The sequence below is a fragment of the Tinamus guttatus genome, unplaced genomic scaffold (assembly GCF_059628265.1).
Source record: "Tinamus guttatus ecotype Peru unplaced genomic scaffold, ASM5962826v1 Tinamus_guttatus_pri_ptg000227l, whole genome shotgun sequence".
Classification (NCBI taxonomy): Eukaryota; Metazoa; Chordata; class Aves; order Tinamiformes; family Tinamidae; genus Tinamus; species Tinamus guttatus.
Genome location: NW_028288761.1, coordinates 3,720,920 through 3,737,911, shown reverse-complemented (window position 1 = coordinate 3,737,911; position 16,992 = coordinate 3,720,920). Strand labels below are relative to the sequence as shown.

The 16,992-nt window shown below is 45.8% G+C and overlaps 1 protein-coding gene across 1 annotated transcript; it reads right to left on the bottom strand.

The window, feature by feature from the left end:
- Positions 1–832: 832 nt before the first annotated feature.
- BDH1 (3-hydroxybutyrate dehydrogenase 1) lies at positions 833–16,898 on the bottom strand. Its single transcript, XM_088525575.1, has 7 exons — positions 16,863–16,898; positions 15,536–15,667; positions 12,689–12,761; positions 10,697–10,807; positions 5,384–5,525; positions 3,256–3,408; positions 833–2,684 (listed from the first exon to the last, which is right to left on the bottom strand). Exons 2-7 carry the CDS (start codon positions 15,616–15,618, stop codon positions 2,215–2,217), a joined length of 1,032 nt encoding a protein of 343 aa, XP_088381701.1. The 5' UTR covers positions 15,619–15,667; positions 16,863–16,898; the 3' UTR covers positions 833–2,214.
- Between the last annotated feature and the right edge of the window lie 94 nt (positions 16,899–16,992).

The window sequence follows — 16,992 nt, the reverse complement described above, 5'->3', positions numbered from 1 at the left end:
CTCGCTCTCCAGGGCCTGAGCTAAATTTGGGCGGACAGAACTCAGCTGCACACTCAGTCTTTCCCATATCTAACTTCAATGATGTCTGTATTCAAATCTAAAGGCACATGCAGACGCACTGGGAACTAGCATCCCAGGTAGAATTACAGGATTTGGTGTGTTCCTGCCATCCGGGGACTACATTTTTAGATCACAAGAACTTTTTTTTTTTTTTTTTTCCTCTGTAAAATCTGCAGCAAACCTTGTTATCTAGATATTGTGCCTGGCAGATCAGTCCCTGTGCCTTCTAGGATTCTTTGTGGTTCATATTCTTACATTATATCCTAGAGAGGAGATTGGCTACTTGAAAACAAAGCAACTGTCCCTATACCACAAGGTGCACCTATGGCAAGTGTGTCAAACCCAGACTCTAGTGAACAGCAAGAACATCTGGAAGGCAGCACAGTCTCTCCCAAGGTTTTATCTCAGGTTCCTCAAGTGACCTGCCATGTGCCTGCCCTGCTGAATCATTCCCCTCCCTTCTTCATAACTCAGTTTCTTTTCCTGTTCTGTGGGAATAATCCATAATAATCCTCTGTAATCCATTAGTCTGGTACAGATATAGATCTCAGAGTTGTGGCTACGCAGAGCCCAGGCGTTCGACACATTTGCTACAAGATGCAAGAGGATTCACCCAAAGCTCACATGAAAGCTTTGCACAACCAAACGTGGATGCAGAAGACTGCACATCAGCCTCTGAACAAAGCATTTACATGTAATGAACAAATTTAGAAAAACAAAGCATGAATTTTTCACATTAAAAATGAAAAAAAATAAAGAGAACGCCTCTGAATTTTGTTAACATTCATGTACACATTTATTAAGCCAAAGGAGTTTGTTCACGTACTCTCAACTTGTCACAGTACGCTACTAGGGCACATGAAATCCCTTCTCTTCAACTTTGCTAACAATGGTTATTTTAATTACTTTTTTGCCTTTTAAGCTTAAAAAATTAACTCTTTCAACATTCCCCCATGAAAGACTCTTTTATGTTTTTTTTTTCTTTTCTTGAAGTACAAAACAAATATTTCTGACATGTAAACATAACCAGCATGGAAATTAAATTGCTCTTGAGGTTAGTTTTACTGCGTTATGGACATTCTGTTAGATTAGTATCAGGTTATATGTATTTCGGCTCAATGACTCCTTCAATGACAGATTTTATCACCTGCACTGCAATACTGTCTAGAGGCCCTAGTTCGGATTAAGGCCCCTCTGTGCAAGGTGCTGTACAAATACTTCAGCGTAACTTGGAGGTCCCTGGTCAGAACGGCATTCATGGATGTGACTGTAACACTCTTGGCTTCCCTGTGGTCAGCTGTGATCCTCACAAGCTAGAGAAACTGGGCGAAACTCTATTCCAAACTAAATCTGGAGTTGAGGTTCAATTACTTTTGAAGAGAAATGTCACTACAGGCCAGTCCTGATGCCTGCAGTGCTGTGAGTAAAGCAGTTCACACTCATGGGAATGCTCGGATGAATAAGAAACGCCTGTGAGAAAGGTCTGCAGGATTGAGTCCCTGGTTCATTCAATTGTTGCAAGCAAACATGCAGAGCAGCAGAGCAGTTCCTTGTCCATTTAAATGGCATTGGTAAAACTCTAAGAGAGGAAGGGACAGGGTCACCTGCTCAGTTTCAGCACTTTGAATATTTTCAGTTCTGATCCTCGAATTAAAAGGGCTTCTGCTCTACCTTGGGCTTCTGTCACCAGGCCTGGAAAAGTCTATTGGACACTCTTAAGTATCAGAAGGCAGCGATTCACTGCTACAAAACAGAGGACCCTATGGAGTGAAGGCTGCATCCTAGGCAGAAATTCTAAAGACTGTGTACAATCACCAGCAAAAATTGTTATGAAAACACTTTGGAGCAATCGTAATTTAAATAATGATTTTAGCTTGACAGCCGAGGTGGACAAAAAAAAAAAAAGACGGATTACATGAAATAAATAGCAAAGAAACAATGTTTGTGCACAAATATAATATATTCCTGCCCGCAAAGTATCCCCTGTGAATTACTGCCCCTTAGGTTATGTCAGATGTTTAAATGAACCCTTTAGAGCTAAAATACAGTACTCTGAATTGAGGTTAGAAAATTTTTTAAATGGCTAATAGGAACTGTGTACAATGCTCTCTTTAAAATAAATTTCCCACCTTGGTAGCCGAGGAGTGTGAGGCCTCAATAGACATAGAGGCGGTCGGAAATGGCCGCAGGCATGTGCGTCATGATCTGCATGCGCAGCCACCAGTAGTAATCCATGGGGTGGTAGCGGGTGTAGGGCGCTGTGGCGGTGAGCGCGTGGGCGACGCTCTCGATGACCGGCGACGTGTCTGTGGAGCCGCTGTTGCAGTACGTCTCCATCTTGCTCACCTGCTCATCGAAGTACTTCCTGCCATAGTCCTTGCGCACTATCTCGGGGAGCTCTTCCCACATCTTGTCGGCTATGGCTTTGATTCTCTCGGGGCTGTACAGATTTGTGGCAGCGATGAAGTTTCCAGGCTCCACGATGCTGACCATGACGCCCTGGGGCTGCATCTCGTAGCGCAGGCAGTCAGAGAAGGCTTCCACACCAAACTTAGTGATGCAGTAGGGCGAGCGGGCAGGGCTGCCCATGCGCCCCATCATACTGCTGATGTTCACCACACGACCTGGGCAAAGGTCAGGCAAAGCACAGCCATGAGGCCTGCGCAGCGCAGACAGCCGGCACACAGCCCCCAGCACGTGCACCCACCACCCGCTGCAGCCCCTGTGGCTGCCGGGCAGGCGCACTGCCTGAGGGCTCCTGCTGAGCGTCGCTGCTCTGGGCAACAGCCCTCGGGCAGCAGAGAAGGCCAGCGCAGGGCACCCTGGCTCACTGCCGCTGAGGTACAGGTACGTGGTAACACACACAGCTCAGTGCTACGGGAAACACTGAGCAATGCAAAGACGCTGGATAAAAGCTGCATGGGGAGAAACGGGACTGCTCAGCAGCAATAAGGACGGAGCCGAGAGAAGGGGAAACAGCATCAAAGGAAACATCTGCACCAAGATTGCGCTTGCTCCCCTTCAAGGCACAGCGCTACCCTGCAGCCAGCGTGGCCGCAGTGCTGGCTGCTGAGAGGACACACATGCACCATGGCGAGCAGAGTAGCCTGACCCCCTGCATCCTCTCCACGGTACAGCTGGAGAAGGGCTGGGGGCACCAAGCTGGGGCCTCTCTGCTCACCAGCAGCCACTCACCTTTGGATCTGCGGATGAGCGGAAGGAAGGCCTTGGTGGTTCGCACTGTCCCCCACAAGTTCACTTCAGCTACTTCCATGTACGTGTCCATGCTGGTGAACTCCACCTCTCCGAATGTGGAGATCCCAGCATTGTTAACCAGCCCCCAGAGCCCTGAAAGGTAATAGCAAGCAAAAGGCTTTACTTCTGTGAGACCAATGAAAGCAAGGCCTCAGGAATGGCCTTCCTAATGCAGTACTAAACCACATAATATAGTTTTTCATTTAAGACCTGTCATGATGAAAGCCAGACAGGAGAGAATCCAGAGCAGACCTCAGTCTCCTGAGCAAACATAATCACAATGTGTTTTTTTTTGCCTGTTCTGTTTTCCAACACTGCAGTCAAACTGTTGTGAATAAGGACATCACTGAGTTCTGAGCCAACAGAGAATTCAACCATGTCTAAGCAGCTTGGCCTTGCCATTTTCTTTTTTATCCCTAGTGATTTTTAAAAGAAGGAAAATAGTTTCTGAATGCAAATAGTAAGAACAGAAAAGACCTTGTAAGAAACAAAAGATCGACTCTTTTGAAGTAAAATCCTCTGTGTCATCATAAAAAACTATAATGACTGCAATGCTGGGAAGGATGATGTGGCATGGGTGGGCACGCATGCCATGGCCTCTCCCTTTTATTCTGCTGTAACCACGATGACAACTACTGTAGCTACCAAGTCATTTGGCAATAAAAAGAAGGATTAGAAAGGAACTTGGAATAATTCAAATTCATTTTATACAATTTCCTAATTATATTCCTGACTACTCAGCCTATGTATTAAGCAGCCTCTTCTGCTACTTCAAAGTGAGCTGTTAATGCCAAAGCCCTATGACAATTCTAAGATAAAAATTAATAAACAATCAGGTCCTTAGTCTGTGTCCTTGACTAGCTTTATGAACATCCTTTGAACTGCCAGAAGTTTCAGTGATGAAAGCCCCCCACAAGGAATCTGCATGCACAGTAAACATGGGGACAGGTTCAATGACCTGCTCTTCTTCACTAAGCATGGAGAAAAAGGCACAGATTGAGCAGTGCGCTTGTAGGAGTGGAAGCAGAGTTCACAGGCTGCATGGTGACCTGCCCAGCAGGGCCAGCGGTTTCACACTAAAAAACTCCAGTCTCCTCTAGCAGGCCTTGCTCTACAATCGCAAAGTGAAGTGTCACACAGAAAACCAATTCGCACTCCCCAGATGAACACAGCAAAGCTAAGAGCACTTGAACTGACAGCTCCTGGCCATGAAAGCTTTGAACTTGCCAAGTGCTCAGCGCCCTGCTCCTGATCCAGTGCTGAGCTGTGGGCATGCGAACTGAACTTCCAGCAGCTCCTTTTCCAACTCAGCAATGTGACACAGGACCAGTAGACTCAGCAGAAACTTTGCAGATAGGGGTGTTGAGTGCTGCAGACATTCTTCCAGCCTAATCCAGACTCGTTTCATGCAGGTGGGGACAGCCTTGTGCTCCGCGTGCCCTCGCTGCAGCACCGGCAGCACCACCTGCTGCCCAGCGCGGGCGGGACAAGCCCGTGGGCCTGCACGGCAGCGCCGCTCACAAGGAGGATGCTCTGCCTGGCACAATTTGCTGCTAGGCGTAAGCCCTAATGCCCCAGAGCTGGGTCCCTGGCAGGTACAGACGAGTTCCTGAAAAAGGACAAAAATCTGTGTGCTGAGAACTGGCCACTGCGCCACTCGAAAGCACTGAAGTACTGGCAAAGCTTGACCAGAATTGACCACAGAATTCATTCCGCCTAGCAGAGAACACCCTATAAGGGAGCTATAATCAACTTCTAGTCATGTGAAAGAGAATCAAACCCAGGGTTCTGAAAAAACATCATGATTTTCTGCTAATGTCCCCATAGGAGCTAGTGGATAAAATGGAGCTTTTTCACAGGTGCTGTTTTAGGTGGCAAGAGGGGAGCTGCTTTTTCATACAATACAGAATATGAATAGGCTATTTGCTCTGTACTATTGCTCCTCAAAGTTTGTGCCCTTCATTGGCTCGGCAAGCTTTTGAAATACTTCTGAAAACACTGTAAGGCCCTGCTGAGAGAGCCCTTGCAACCAACTTCCACGTGACATTAGTCTCTTGAGTGCACCTACCTTTCTCGGGATCCTCCAGGCTGCTGTTCACGTGCTCCACTGCGCGGTCCACTTCTTTGCTATCGCAGACATTGAGTTGGACAGTTCTCATTCGATCACTCTTCATGTCGTCGAGCTCCTTGGAGCCACCCTCTCCCTTGTCCTAGATGACAGAAGTGAGCTGCTTTGAATCTGTACAAGACACCTTGCAGGAAGAAAAATGCAGAGCAACCACCAGACCAAGCAAAGAGGAGTGCACAGAGCAGCTGCAGAATAGCCAAGGCAGGCCTGCAGCTCAGAGGAAGGGAACAGCTCAGGCTGCTCCTGAAGAACATCATTCCTCTGCACCTCCATGTGACCCCCCAGCTTTGTCACCGAGCCATCGGTACAAATGTGACCAGAAAAAATGCAACTAGAGCAGGATCTACCCCAGCAAGGTAAACCCTGCCCAAGAGGAGTTTCTGAGATTGAGCTACGTCGCACTACCGCAGCACCGGGAACGTGGTGCCAGTGTCGCTTTGGCCCTGCACACGGGGCACAGCAGGGAGCAGGGTAGGGCTGTGGTGCCCAAGACCTGGCGAGCAGTTGCTCGCACACCCCGCACGCACTCCTCAGCCACGCTGCCAGCGCAGGCAGCCACAGCTCTGCTCTTCCTGCGGATCCTCCGGAGCCCTACTGCCAGCTGCCTGCTTGCTCTGCCTCACAGCAGCTTTCCCAGGAAAGCTCGTCTTTTCCATTGTCTGTTTTTTCCTCCTCTTCCTCCAGGAGCTCCTTCTCCTTCCCAGTTCTTTTATCTACTCCTTTATTCTTAGCTGAGAGCAATTCCCTAATATATATAGGTATGTAGAAAAACCTAATACATATACATACATCTATACATACAAACACATATATACATATATATCTCCAATCACAGTTCAGCCATGTAACTGCAGCCAGCCTTGAGCCACCTTTCACATAGTCTGGTGCTACCAGCAGCAAGGCTCCCCTGCTCTTCTGCCACTCGAGCAGACCTGCAGCTTAGCCCAGCCTAGGCAGCTACAGTGCTACCAGCATCCAGAAGACGAGTGACCTGGGGAATCTCCCTCGATTGCTCCTGTGGTTATAGGCTACTGGACTGTGCTGGCATTTGCAAGGCTTCTTTGTAGAGACTAGTGAACATCAAGCTTTCGAAAATAAACAGTTCTTTGGAACATCTCTGTCTCTACTGTAAAAAAATTCCCTCTGCCCCTCAACATAATGTCTCATGAGGAGAAACCTTTTACTCCCCATTAATACACTAGCCATGGTGCGTGTCCCATAGGATCATCGAATGGCTACTGAGCTCTCCCACTCCAGGCCCATCCCTTCTCTGTAGCTCTATTTAGTCACCATTAGTGCATCAGCACTGGAGTGCTCTTCATGCCTGAGCTCTACGCAGGCAGGTGTGAGAGAGGAGGCAAAGCTTTGTTCCACTGACCTGGAAAGGGTGGCTCTTCATGGCGGGCCTGTTTCCAGGCTCCTGAACGGCATTGATTAGTTCAAAGATCTCAAGTACCAGAGTCCCATTACTCCTTTGGCAAGACTCTCTGCAGTCAGTTGTCAGTGAGATGCTGCCTGTCTGTGCAGTCTGAACCTGGAGCATCCATTTGCCCCAGCAAAGTGAGATACACGTTAGAGACCTCACTCTGGCCATACGTTTCCCTCTCTCTGTGCCACCTCTGCATCTTCTCCTAGGGCCTCTTGTTCCTGGGTTTATCCTCTGGGCTCATGGACAGTACCCTGAAGTTCACTAACTTAAATACTTGATGTGTCCTCTTTGCTGTTCTCCATTCTTCCTTATTCTGCTGCAGACTGTTAATATGGATTAGTATTTGTCCTTAGCAGGAGGCATCTGCCACATCCTCATCACACAAGAGCATACTGCATACCAAATGTAGGAGTTAAAAAAATCCATGCATAACTTAGCGATGCTTGGTTTTACGATGACTAAAAGCAATGTTTTGTGCTAATTTTGTTGCTCACTCAAACCCACTTTGGTACCGAAGCCAGTGCACATGGCAAGGGATTAAAGAACACACAAATGGCATATGTAGGAATGCCAAGAGAGAATGAGCAAATGCAATCAAGCAAATCCCTTGGGACCAGCAGATATGGCTTGAGGGAAGTTAGAGAACAGCAAACCTTAGGTGTTTCTCCCCAGATCCAAGGTTCACAGCAAGGTGCTGTGAAATCACCTTGCAGAGAAGAAAACTCCAGAAGCCACTATGAGAAGGCGGAGTGGAACAGGCACATGCTGGAAAAGGTGCATAGCTGGGGGCTTGATTCTTAAGTATCTAATTCTTGCACACGCGAGCCTGTGAACCACAGCAATGCAGCAACCTCAGAGGCGTCCTGAGCACCACTGGGAACTTCACAGCCTTCTGTTGCTCCCACACCAACCTGGCTCCAGAAGCCAATGTCCCTCCTACAACCCAGTCACGCTGCTAGGTGCTTGGACAGAGACCCCCTGCAATCCCAAACAAGGGTTGGACTTCAGACATTGCCTTGGAACCACAGGATCATTCCCTCCACTCTTTGGAAAGGGCACAGAGTGATGTTTAAGTTACTCTGCCATTAAGTCATGCTCTTCTGGCACAGGACAGAGCTTACCCCACATACCTTGCTGCCTTCAGCAGCAGCACAAGGACCTTCTCAGGCTATGTGGAGGGACCAATGCATCTCCACTGATTCCAAAGCAAGATGACACTGGTCCTACCTATTTAAAACACACACCGCCTCCCCATCTTCTCCTCTGGAGCCCAGCCTGGATCTCTCTCTCTGTATCCCTGAAGTATTAATCTGCTTGATGAGTCCTGTAATAACTTGCCTGCATTCTGGCTTGCTCAGATGGCCTCTGTTGGACCCTGCAAGCCCCAACAGGCTTGAGCACACAAAGCAAACAGGAACTCCAGAACGATCTTGACAGCCAGACAAACACTACACATGCCCACAGGCAAGAGATATGGATGGAAAAAATACCTTCTTCATCTTTTGATAGCTGGCTCCTACAGCTATTAACCAAAAGGGAAAAATAAGACAGCTGCACTGCGATAGTTCATTGGATCCAGTCTGTCACTGTTGTCAGCAATGAAGCATCAATACAATTCTCATGTGAATATATTTGTCAGTGGAAATGTAAGGAAGAATCAGTATGTGAAATACACACCTCTAAAGATAAAAGGGAGCCAGAAGCACAGATACATCCTTGGGCTCTGCTCAGTCATGGCTCTAAACGTATCTCTCTGTTTGCTCAGGTTTCCTTCAGGGGTGCTTAGGATCTGGCCACATTAGGAAACTTTTCCTAAGAAAGTGCCAGCCCTGCACTCGCTTTGTATCCGCACATAGAAAAGGATGCTCCTACAGAAAGGACACAGTGGTCCCCAGCCCGGCCTCTCAACAGGTAGCTGTGCTCTGAAAAAGCCACCTGAAACAGCCTTTTCCTCTCAGTCAGTGCTAGATCAAATATAATCAGTTTAAAAGCAAAAGATGATGCTTCTTATTTCTAGCTACACTTCTGTCTAGAATCTTTACAGAACACACCAGGCCTTTCTTTTCCGTCCTTAAGGTGAGTACTAGCAATAACAACATTCTGATGAGATTCTGTTTATAGTTTTGCTAATGAAGCCTGTGACACAAATAGAGAGCAGCTCATTCTCCTGGGGTTGTTTTGATTCTACAGGGTTAAGAATTTGGTTTTCTTCATTAACTATACGACTTGAAAACGCACAGGAGAAGTGATTAAGGAACTTTGGCATTTTTACAGTATTCTTCTGATGATACCTACTCTTAGCAATCCTGTCATGGTTGCAAAAATTTTGGAGCATGAGATTTACATCTAGTTAAAAATGCAATATTTAGTTACACAGTGATACAGCAAAGGATTTCAAGGAAGAAATAAATGGTGACCAAAGCCTAAAAGAGTTTTGGCATGCAGCTTTTCCTCAACTTATGCTGAAAGTGTCAGAAGCAAAGTGACTGCCCAGGCATTCAGCATCATTTGTACTGAAATCACCATAGTGGAGGGAGGTTTCAGAGACAGTTAATCAGGCACTTACTGAAAATCATCCCTTTCTCACATCTCACAGAGAGGAAGTGAAACTCAGAAACAACTTTGCTGCTCTGAAATTTTTGGCTACTGTTAACATCTGATTGGACTAATATTCAACATCTTTTTTTTTTTTTAAACTCTCCAACTTTACTATGTTCTGTAATGTCAATCTTTAATTCTAAAAGCTTAACAGAGCTATTTGCAAAAAAAGTGTTCTTCTTCTCTCCTTCCCCCTGAAATCTTTTGAAAAGTATTAATTTACATAGAAAAAAAAAAGTGTCTTGTTCTGCTGTGAAGCCTGTAGAGGGAGCCCAGGTTAATAAATAAATCCTTAAACACAAGGGGCAGAGCTATGGGAACATAAACTCATTTGAAAAAAAATGTAGCAGAAAGCAAGCTAGTAATTTTAGCAACACCTCATAATAATGGAAAGATTAACAGCAGAAAATGTATTAATAATATTAAAAATATCTGGCAATGTATTTTCAAAGACTATAGCAATGATACATTTACAGTGATCAGTGAGCTAACAGATTACGATCAAGGTAACAAACCCATCTCAGAATATCCTGAGGATTAAGTTGGTTTCTCTCAGGAAATGGCCATGTAGCTGAAAAAGTGAAACTGCTTCACAGGGACAGAAAGGCTAAGGCTCTTTTTTATTCTACATTACCAAGCAGCTCTGACTGCCATACAAAGCTCCCCTGGAAAATGTATCCAGACTGTGTCACTAAGTTATTGATGGCCTGATTCTGTGCTCATTTGCACTAGTGAGACTCTGTTGGCTTCACAGCAATTTCAAGAGACTCTCAGTGCACAACTGAAGAATGGCTGCACTCAGGATATAGAGAGATAAAGCAATACTGGGACATGGAGAGATACAGTAATATCATGTGTCATGAAATCAGTGTTGGTTTGGTGGTTGTCACAATTAATCAAAATAAGCTATGCATAAATTTGTATTATTTCAGAGCAGGTCCAAAGGTGCAGACTCAACTTGACCCTACAATTTGCTTAAAGATAAGTCTATAAATTTAGATTTGTGTTCTAGTCCATTGCCTTAGCCATACCACAATCTTAAGACGCAAATGAAACCCCCCTGCTGCCAAACACTGTGCAGGCCTCGTTCTGGTCTGGGCCAGTTTATCCTCCATGAAGGTCAAACAACCTCTCTCTCCTCAGCAGAAAGCTATGAAGTGAATGAAGTTGAAAGACTGGATTTGTTCACAAGCCACAGGTGAAGAATAAAATTTTGCTTTCCTTACCTTTTGCAGGCAACCAGCATAAATAATAAAGCCTTTAGTGTGCAGGTGCTTGGCCAAGGCAAATCCAAACCCTGAATCACAACCTGTTATAAGCACGGCTCTGCTGCCAATCTGCAAAACAAAACAATACAAACAAAAGCACTGTAATTGAGTGCTTGGGATCACAGAATCACAGAATGGTTGAGGTTGGAAGGGACTTCTAGAGATCACCTAGTCCAACTCTGCTCAAGCAGGGACACCCAGAGCACATGGCACAGGGTGGCATCCAGGTGGGTTTTGAAGATCTCCAGAGAAGGAGACTCCACAGCCTCTCCGGGCAGCCTGTTTCAGGGCTCTGTCACCCTCACAGGAAAGAAGTTCTTCCTAACATGGAGATGGAAATTCCTGTGTTTCAACTTGCACCCATTACCCCTTGTCCTATCACTGGCCACCATGGAGAAGGGTTTGGCCCCATCCTCCCTACATTCACCCCTCAGGTAATTGTACATGTTGATCAGATTGCCTCTCAATCTTCTCTTGCCTAGGCTAAAAAGACCCAGCTCTCTTAGTCTTTCCTCATACGATATATGCTCCAGTCCCTTCATCATCTTTGTCGTTCTGTACTAGACTCTCGGATGAATGACTTGCAGCACACAGAACAAAATTATGTCCTTGGCTAGGAGCAGTGCATTTCAGGGATGTTCTCTACACCCTTTGCCAGCATATTACAACCCAGTACCTCCTGAAGACAGGAAACCTTTATTTTTAGAAGCGCTCCAGCGACGCGGGTTTCCTGGCCTCCCAACACAGAGAAGCTCAGCCCCCCTGGCAACAGGCTGTCACAGACAAAAGATCAAACAAACTGCCAAACCCTTGCAGCTCATTTGCCTCTTAAAATCTGAAAGTATGGTGGACAGTTCCCAAAAAATGCTTCCTCTTCCATAGAACTGCTCCGGTACGTGCAGGGGTGAGCAGAGCACCGGGAATACATCAGCCTACTCTCCTGTGCCACACAGCCTGTAGGTGGTGTGGAAGATCAGCTTGATTGAACTGACTGAAGGAATAAGGGGTGAACTAGCTGACTGCTCACTCATCTCTGTCCCTCAAGCACATAAATCTCCTAGTGCTGGATTTTAAAAGCTATGCAGACTCAACAGGTTTAATATTTGGAATTAAGACCTATTGTCTTAATTCTCCAACCTCTAATTTAAACAGAAGCTCACCTTTTTCCTTCCCAAACCCCTACAGCAATCTTTCAAAGAGAAGCAGCATTTAACTGACACGTTAACAAATGAATGGTGTCAAATATTCTAGCAATAATGGGTGTATTAGCACCAAGATGCTGCTGTGGGTGGGATTAGATAATAAGTATTTGCCATTCACTCCAACTCACCACTATTTAAAACTAGAAACTTGGCCTTCCCCATGATATAGTGGGACTCAGAGTGTCACAAGTGCCACACCTGAATCCTCTGAGACTGTTGCAGGCTTACAGAGGGAAATGTAGCTATGTATATGCTCTAGCATTTATTCAATACTGGGTCATGTGTCACAAGCCAGAGATATGGCAAGAATTCACCCCTCCTTTTGCCTGGCACTGCTCCTGGTAGACTAGTGACATTAGGGAAAGGACTACAAAGGAAGAGGGCCACTTTCCACATTCAGAAGCGAGGATAACACCGATTTATTTACATCTTTTCATACCACCATTCTCAGGAAGGAAAGTTTTCTTAAGAATTTGTCACCCAAACTCCCTTCACTCCAAGGCGGAAGATTTAATCTGCTGAGTTCCAAATTTAGAACCCCCCCTCCCATTAGTCTGATTATTTCCATCCTTAGTAGCATGCACCACGCTACGTCAATGGAAGCTCTGCACTAGGAAAGAATGCAGAGTATGTTGAAAAGGTCCAGCTCAGAATCCTTCCAGCAGATTAGAAAAATATTTTGGTCCTCAGGATTCAGAGATTTAAAAAACCCAGCTCAGCAAAACTGGTTCCAAGAAATCATACTCACCTGATCCACTTCACTTGCATAAGAGCGGCTGCCACAGGGGGACAAGAGAGGGAAACAAAACCTTTGCACAGGCCTGAGAGAAAATATAGAAGAATTAGGCATGGAAAGCCTGCAGTCTCATGCTGCGGCATATGCTTAAGCAGAGGGTGTTGCTGATGCACACAGTGTACTCTGTCATCTGAGAAGGCAGGAGCTGGTCTAGAGTTTTCCTTAGTTTAAGCCTGTGTGTTTCCTACCTTGTAAAACATTTCTTTCTAAAAAGACCTTGTTGCTACTTCCAGCTGTTTGGATATACTGAGAATTCTACAATAGCTCCTAGTCTGAAGGCACAGGGCTGTCTCCACCTGTGAAGTGGGCGGTGTACAAAGTTTTCATTTTCCAATAGCAACACTTGCATTTAGAGTGGCACAAAGCCGGCTTAGTGGAAATTGTTCATTTTCTTTCTGATGAAAACATACTGCTGTGGCATTGTTTGATACCCAGCCTCAGGTTTACTTTGCTTGGATCTATCTCACTGCCTTTATGTGCAGCTCCACCCTTGTGTCACCTTGGATAACATTTCTTCCTCTGCAGTGTCTGTACCCAGCGGCTACTCAGACAGATCTTATATCCCCTCTTTGTAACTGTTTAAGCTAAGAGTCATCATAGCTTTGAGCAATACCTGCCACGTAGATCTGAAACTCCTCTGTACAATGTGTCCGACTCGCAGGAAAATATACCGTGTTTGCAAATGCAGACCAGAGTAAAGCGACAGTGCATTCCAGAAAATCAGCACCTATTCAGCAAAGCTGAGCTAGCAGGGGCATTGCACTCGCAGGTCTTGCCACTGCTCATCACAGCTGGACCAGGACACATCAGAATGACCTTAACCATCTGTCCTTGCCAGCTCCCTGCCTGGATTTTATCAGCCCTTTTTTGCGTGTGTTTTCCTTCGGATGCTCCTATTATTCCCCCACAGCCTTTCAACTTTCCACTAGACTTGTTGCTATATTTCAGCTGCCCTCTGGTTTGTCTGTCTGACACCTTAACAGAGTTTAAGTTCTAGGCTGCTCTTCTACCTTGTGAGTGAACCTTCCTAATCACCCACTATTATCTCCTGCTCAGACAGCAGAGGCACCCAGGGTGACCTGAGCCACCTGAACAGCTTCTGGAGGAGCTCGGCCCTATGAGCTGCACCTTGAGACAACAAGGCTGAACGGGTCTAAAAGGCAGAAACTTTGAACCAGATACAAATGCCCTCCTTGTTGAAAGGATATGATTTACATTAAGTGAACCCAGTCCACTCACCTCTATCATGCATCCATCCATCTCTTCATCTACCTAATTTTGAGTGTCACAAGCCCTGTCTCTTGCAATAGCAACATAATAATCACTGCAGGTCCTGGCTATGTATAACATGACTAACTTTGAACTTTCAGCTCAACACTAAGTTCCTTTGTGTGTCTCAGCCTGGAAATGTTCGTAATACCTTAATGCAACTAAAATGTCATTTTTATTTTTCCATGTAATCTCTGGCCCAATTATTTCACTATAGCACACTGATTTGCTGCTCTCTAATCACAGTAAACTCTAGAGAATAACTTCTTGACATTCTGTCTACCTTGACCTGAAGACAAGGGAACAAAATAAATGCTGGCTACTGATCAGCAGCAATGTCACCAGAGAAAATTCCTAAGATATGTACCTGATGTTAACCTCACCCCTGCCCCCAGTACATTAATGTGGCAAGAACCATTTTTCGTCATTCTATATGATTGCATTCTAGATACCACCAGGAGATCTTTAAACTGCACAGATGGAATCGAGTCTGTCCTTGTAACGAGCATTTGCTTCAGTTATAGCAATAAAGACAATTCCCAATTTGAGCAATCAAGAATGCAAATGCTACTCACGGAACTAAGATTTTGGGGTAGTGCCTTTCAGATGAACAGCTACATTACCATTACAGACTGAACAGTCTGAGGGTATGTAAAAAATGTAAAAAGGCTGTATCAAGACCTGAGTACCAAAAGCAGAAATGCACAGTAAGCAAAGAATACTCTGAAAATTCTTCAGTTTATGAAATACTCATTTGTATTTTTAAGAAATTTCCATCGGGCGCAGCTTAGGTCTCTTATGTACCAGATAAAAGCAGATTTCACAGAAAAGGCTCAATTATTAGAGATTTCCCATATTGTATCTTTACAAGGCTCTGTTATAGGAGTTGTCCCTAAGTGTGATGGTGCTAGACACTACCATCAACAGAAATAGAACAGCATCAATGGGAGCAATTTTTGCTCAGCAAGCCATAGGTCATTTTTAAAGTGCTTCTTTATAATTTGTGGTGCACACAGTACAGTTCACTCTGAAATAAAGCCAGTGAAATCACTCAACTTACTCAGAATTTGGAATATTAGGGTCCCCTTCAAACACCACTATAAAGGGATTTTTTTCAGGGCTAGGAATTAGAATCAAGGGGGTAATATTCTGTTCAAATTCAGAACAAAAATCATCTTCATTACTTAATCCGCCTCCCTTTCTCACAAAACCCCTCCCGCTCAGTTTTCTCTCTTCATTTTACATGGTTCATTATCTCTTTAATGGAGTCACAGGAACATATGACTGTTCTTCACAGAGCAGCAAGGCCTACCTGCTGATATTGAGGAATTAATACCTGCTAGACACTGAATTAACGCTCCTCTCAACCCTCTGATTGCAGATGACTGCACAGGCGTTAAAAAAACTTGTTGCCAAACCCTGCTCTCATATAGAATGCACCTTCTATAAATACACAGTCCCAATGAAATCAAATGCGCCCTCAGCAAGAGCTTTACTCAAGATCTCACTCTGCTCCACCAGGATTCTTACCTGCAGCCATTCCCTGGGTCCTTCACATTCAGGGCTTTCACAGAGAAATTCAGGAGAGGCCGGGACAGTCTGGTTGCCAACATCCTTTCAAGCAATGCACTCTACCAACAGCAACACTGCTCTTCCTTGGCTCTGCAATACAAGACAGCACCTCTCTTAGTCAGTTATTTTGTAAGTCATCCTGACTCCCTGTATTTTAACAAGAAAATAAAGCCTAAAGGAACTCAACTTCTCCCTTTGTAGCCCCTCACATGGAGATGAATAGCTTCAACCACCTCAAATTGCCTTTAAATACATAAGATTATAAGTAAACTTCCCTTTGTTTACTGTTCCTTAAACAGTATTATATGAAACAGCTAAAAATTAGGATACTTATGTTTGCAATACATTCCTTCAGGTAAGTTATATAACGCATTAAAAAAAAAAAAAAAAAAAAAAAAAAGCTCAAGCGTTCAAGCCAAGGGTGACATTGTGTCACGAGTTTCCAAAGCAATCCTTCGTCTTTACTACAGACATCTGGTTAAAAACATATGCAGCTCTGTGAAATCAAGTAGCTGGCAATATTGGGCACAGAGTGTCACTGTTAGAATTATTATGGGAAGAAAATGACTCGAAAACAGGAGGTAAGAACAGACAATCAATTTATCTAATGTTCATTTTGAATAAAACAGATCCAGCATAAAAAAAAAATCCCCTCCTTAAAATACAGCCCTTTTCATTAAAACAGGAAATAGTATCTAATTGTTAAGGTTTAATTACACTTCCTTTCAAAGTGCTACTGCACTTTGAGGGGCCTGCTTGGAATAAGGCCTAGACTAAAAAATGCAAGATTATAGTGAAAGGAGCCGTTGAGGGGCTCCGAAGAGAAAGATCCAGAAGACTTGAAGAAAGGCACATCCACATTACTCTCACGTAATCAATCCAGAAGACCAGCTGGTTCTCTAATTACCTGAAATTCAGTGTTGCTGGTCATACTGAATAACTGATAATATACTTATATTAACATATGTATATACACACGTTTTTTCCCCATCAGAAAGGCTGAAACGGCCGTGCCCAGGCCGCAGGAGCGGCCGTGCGCGGCGCGGGAGCCGTGGTAGAGCGCGCCGGGCCGGCTGCCGCGCGGTACCCGGCGCGGTGAGGCGGCCCGCGAAGACGCTCGCGGCTCCCGCCGCCTCGCGCCGAGGCCTTCCCGCGGCCGGCGCCGGGATGAGGGGGGGATCGCGCCGGGCCGGCGCCCGCGGAGGCTCCGCGCCGCCACCGCGGGCCCGGCTGCCGCGCTCCGGCCGCCCCCCCGCGTGGCCCGGCGCGGCCGCCCGCGCTTTACCTGGAGCCGGCGGGCGTCGCGGGCGCTGGCTGCGCTGTGCGCGGGGCTGGCCCGGCGGCGGGGCGCGGCGGAGGCAGGGCCGGGGGCCGGCGGGGGGGCGTGTGCGGGCGGCGGCCGCGATAGGGCTGCG

Excerpts from the sequence above, each read along its gene's own strand:
- BDH1 (XM_088525575.1), bottom strand. The coding sequence starts at position 15,618 with ATGTTGGCAACCAGACTGTCCCGGCCTCTCCTGAATTTCTCTGTGAAA. Across the intron at positions 5,526-10,696 it reads ATGCTGGTTGCCTGCAAAAG|GACAAGGGAGAGGGTGGCTC; the intron begins GTAAGGAAAGCA and ends TCTGTCATCTAG. Across the intron at positions 3,409-5,383 it reads CCTGGAGGATCCCGAGAAAG|GGCTCTGGGGGCTGGTTAAC; the intron begins GTAGGTGCACTC and ends ATTACCTTTCAG.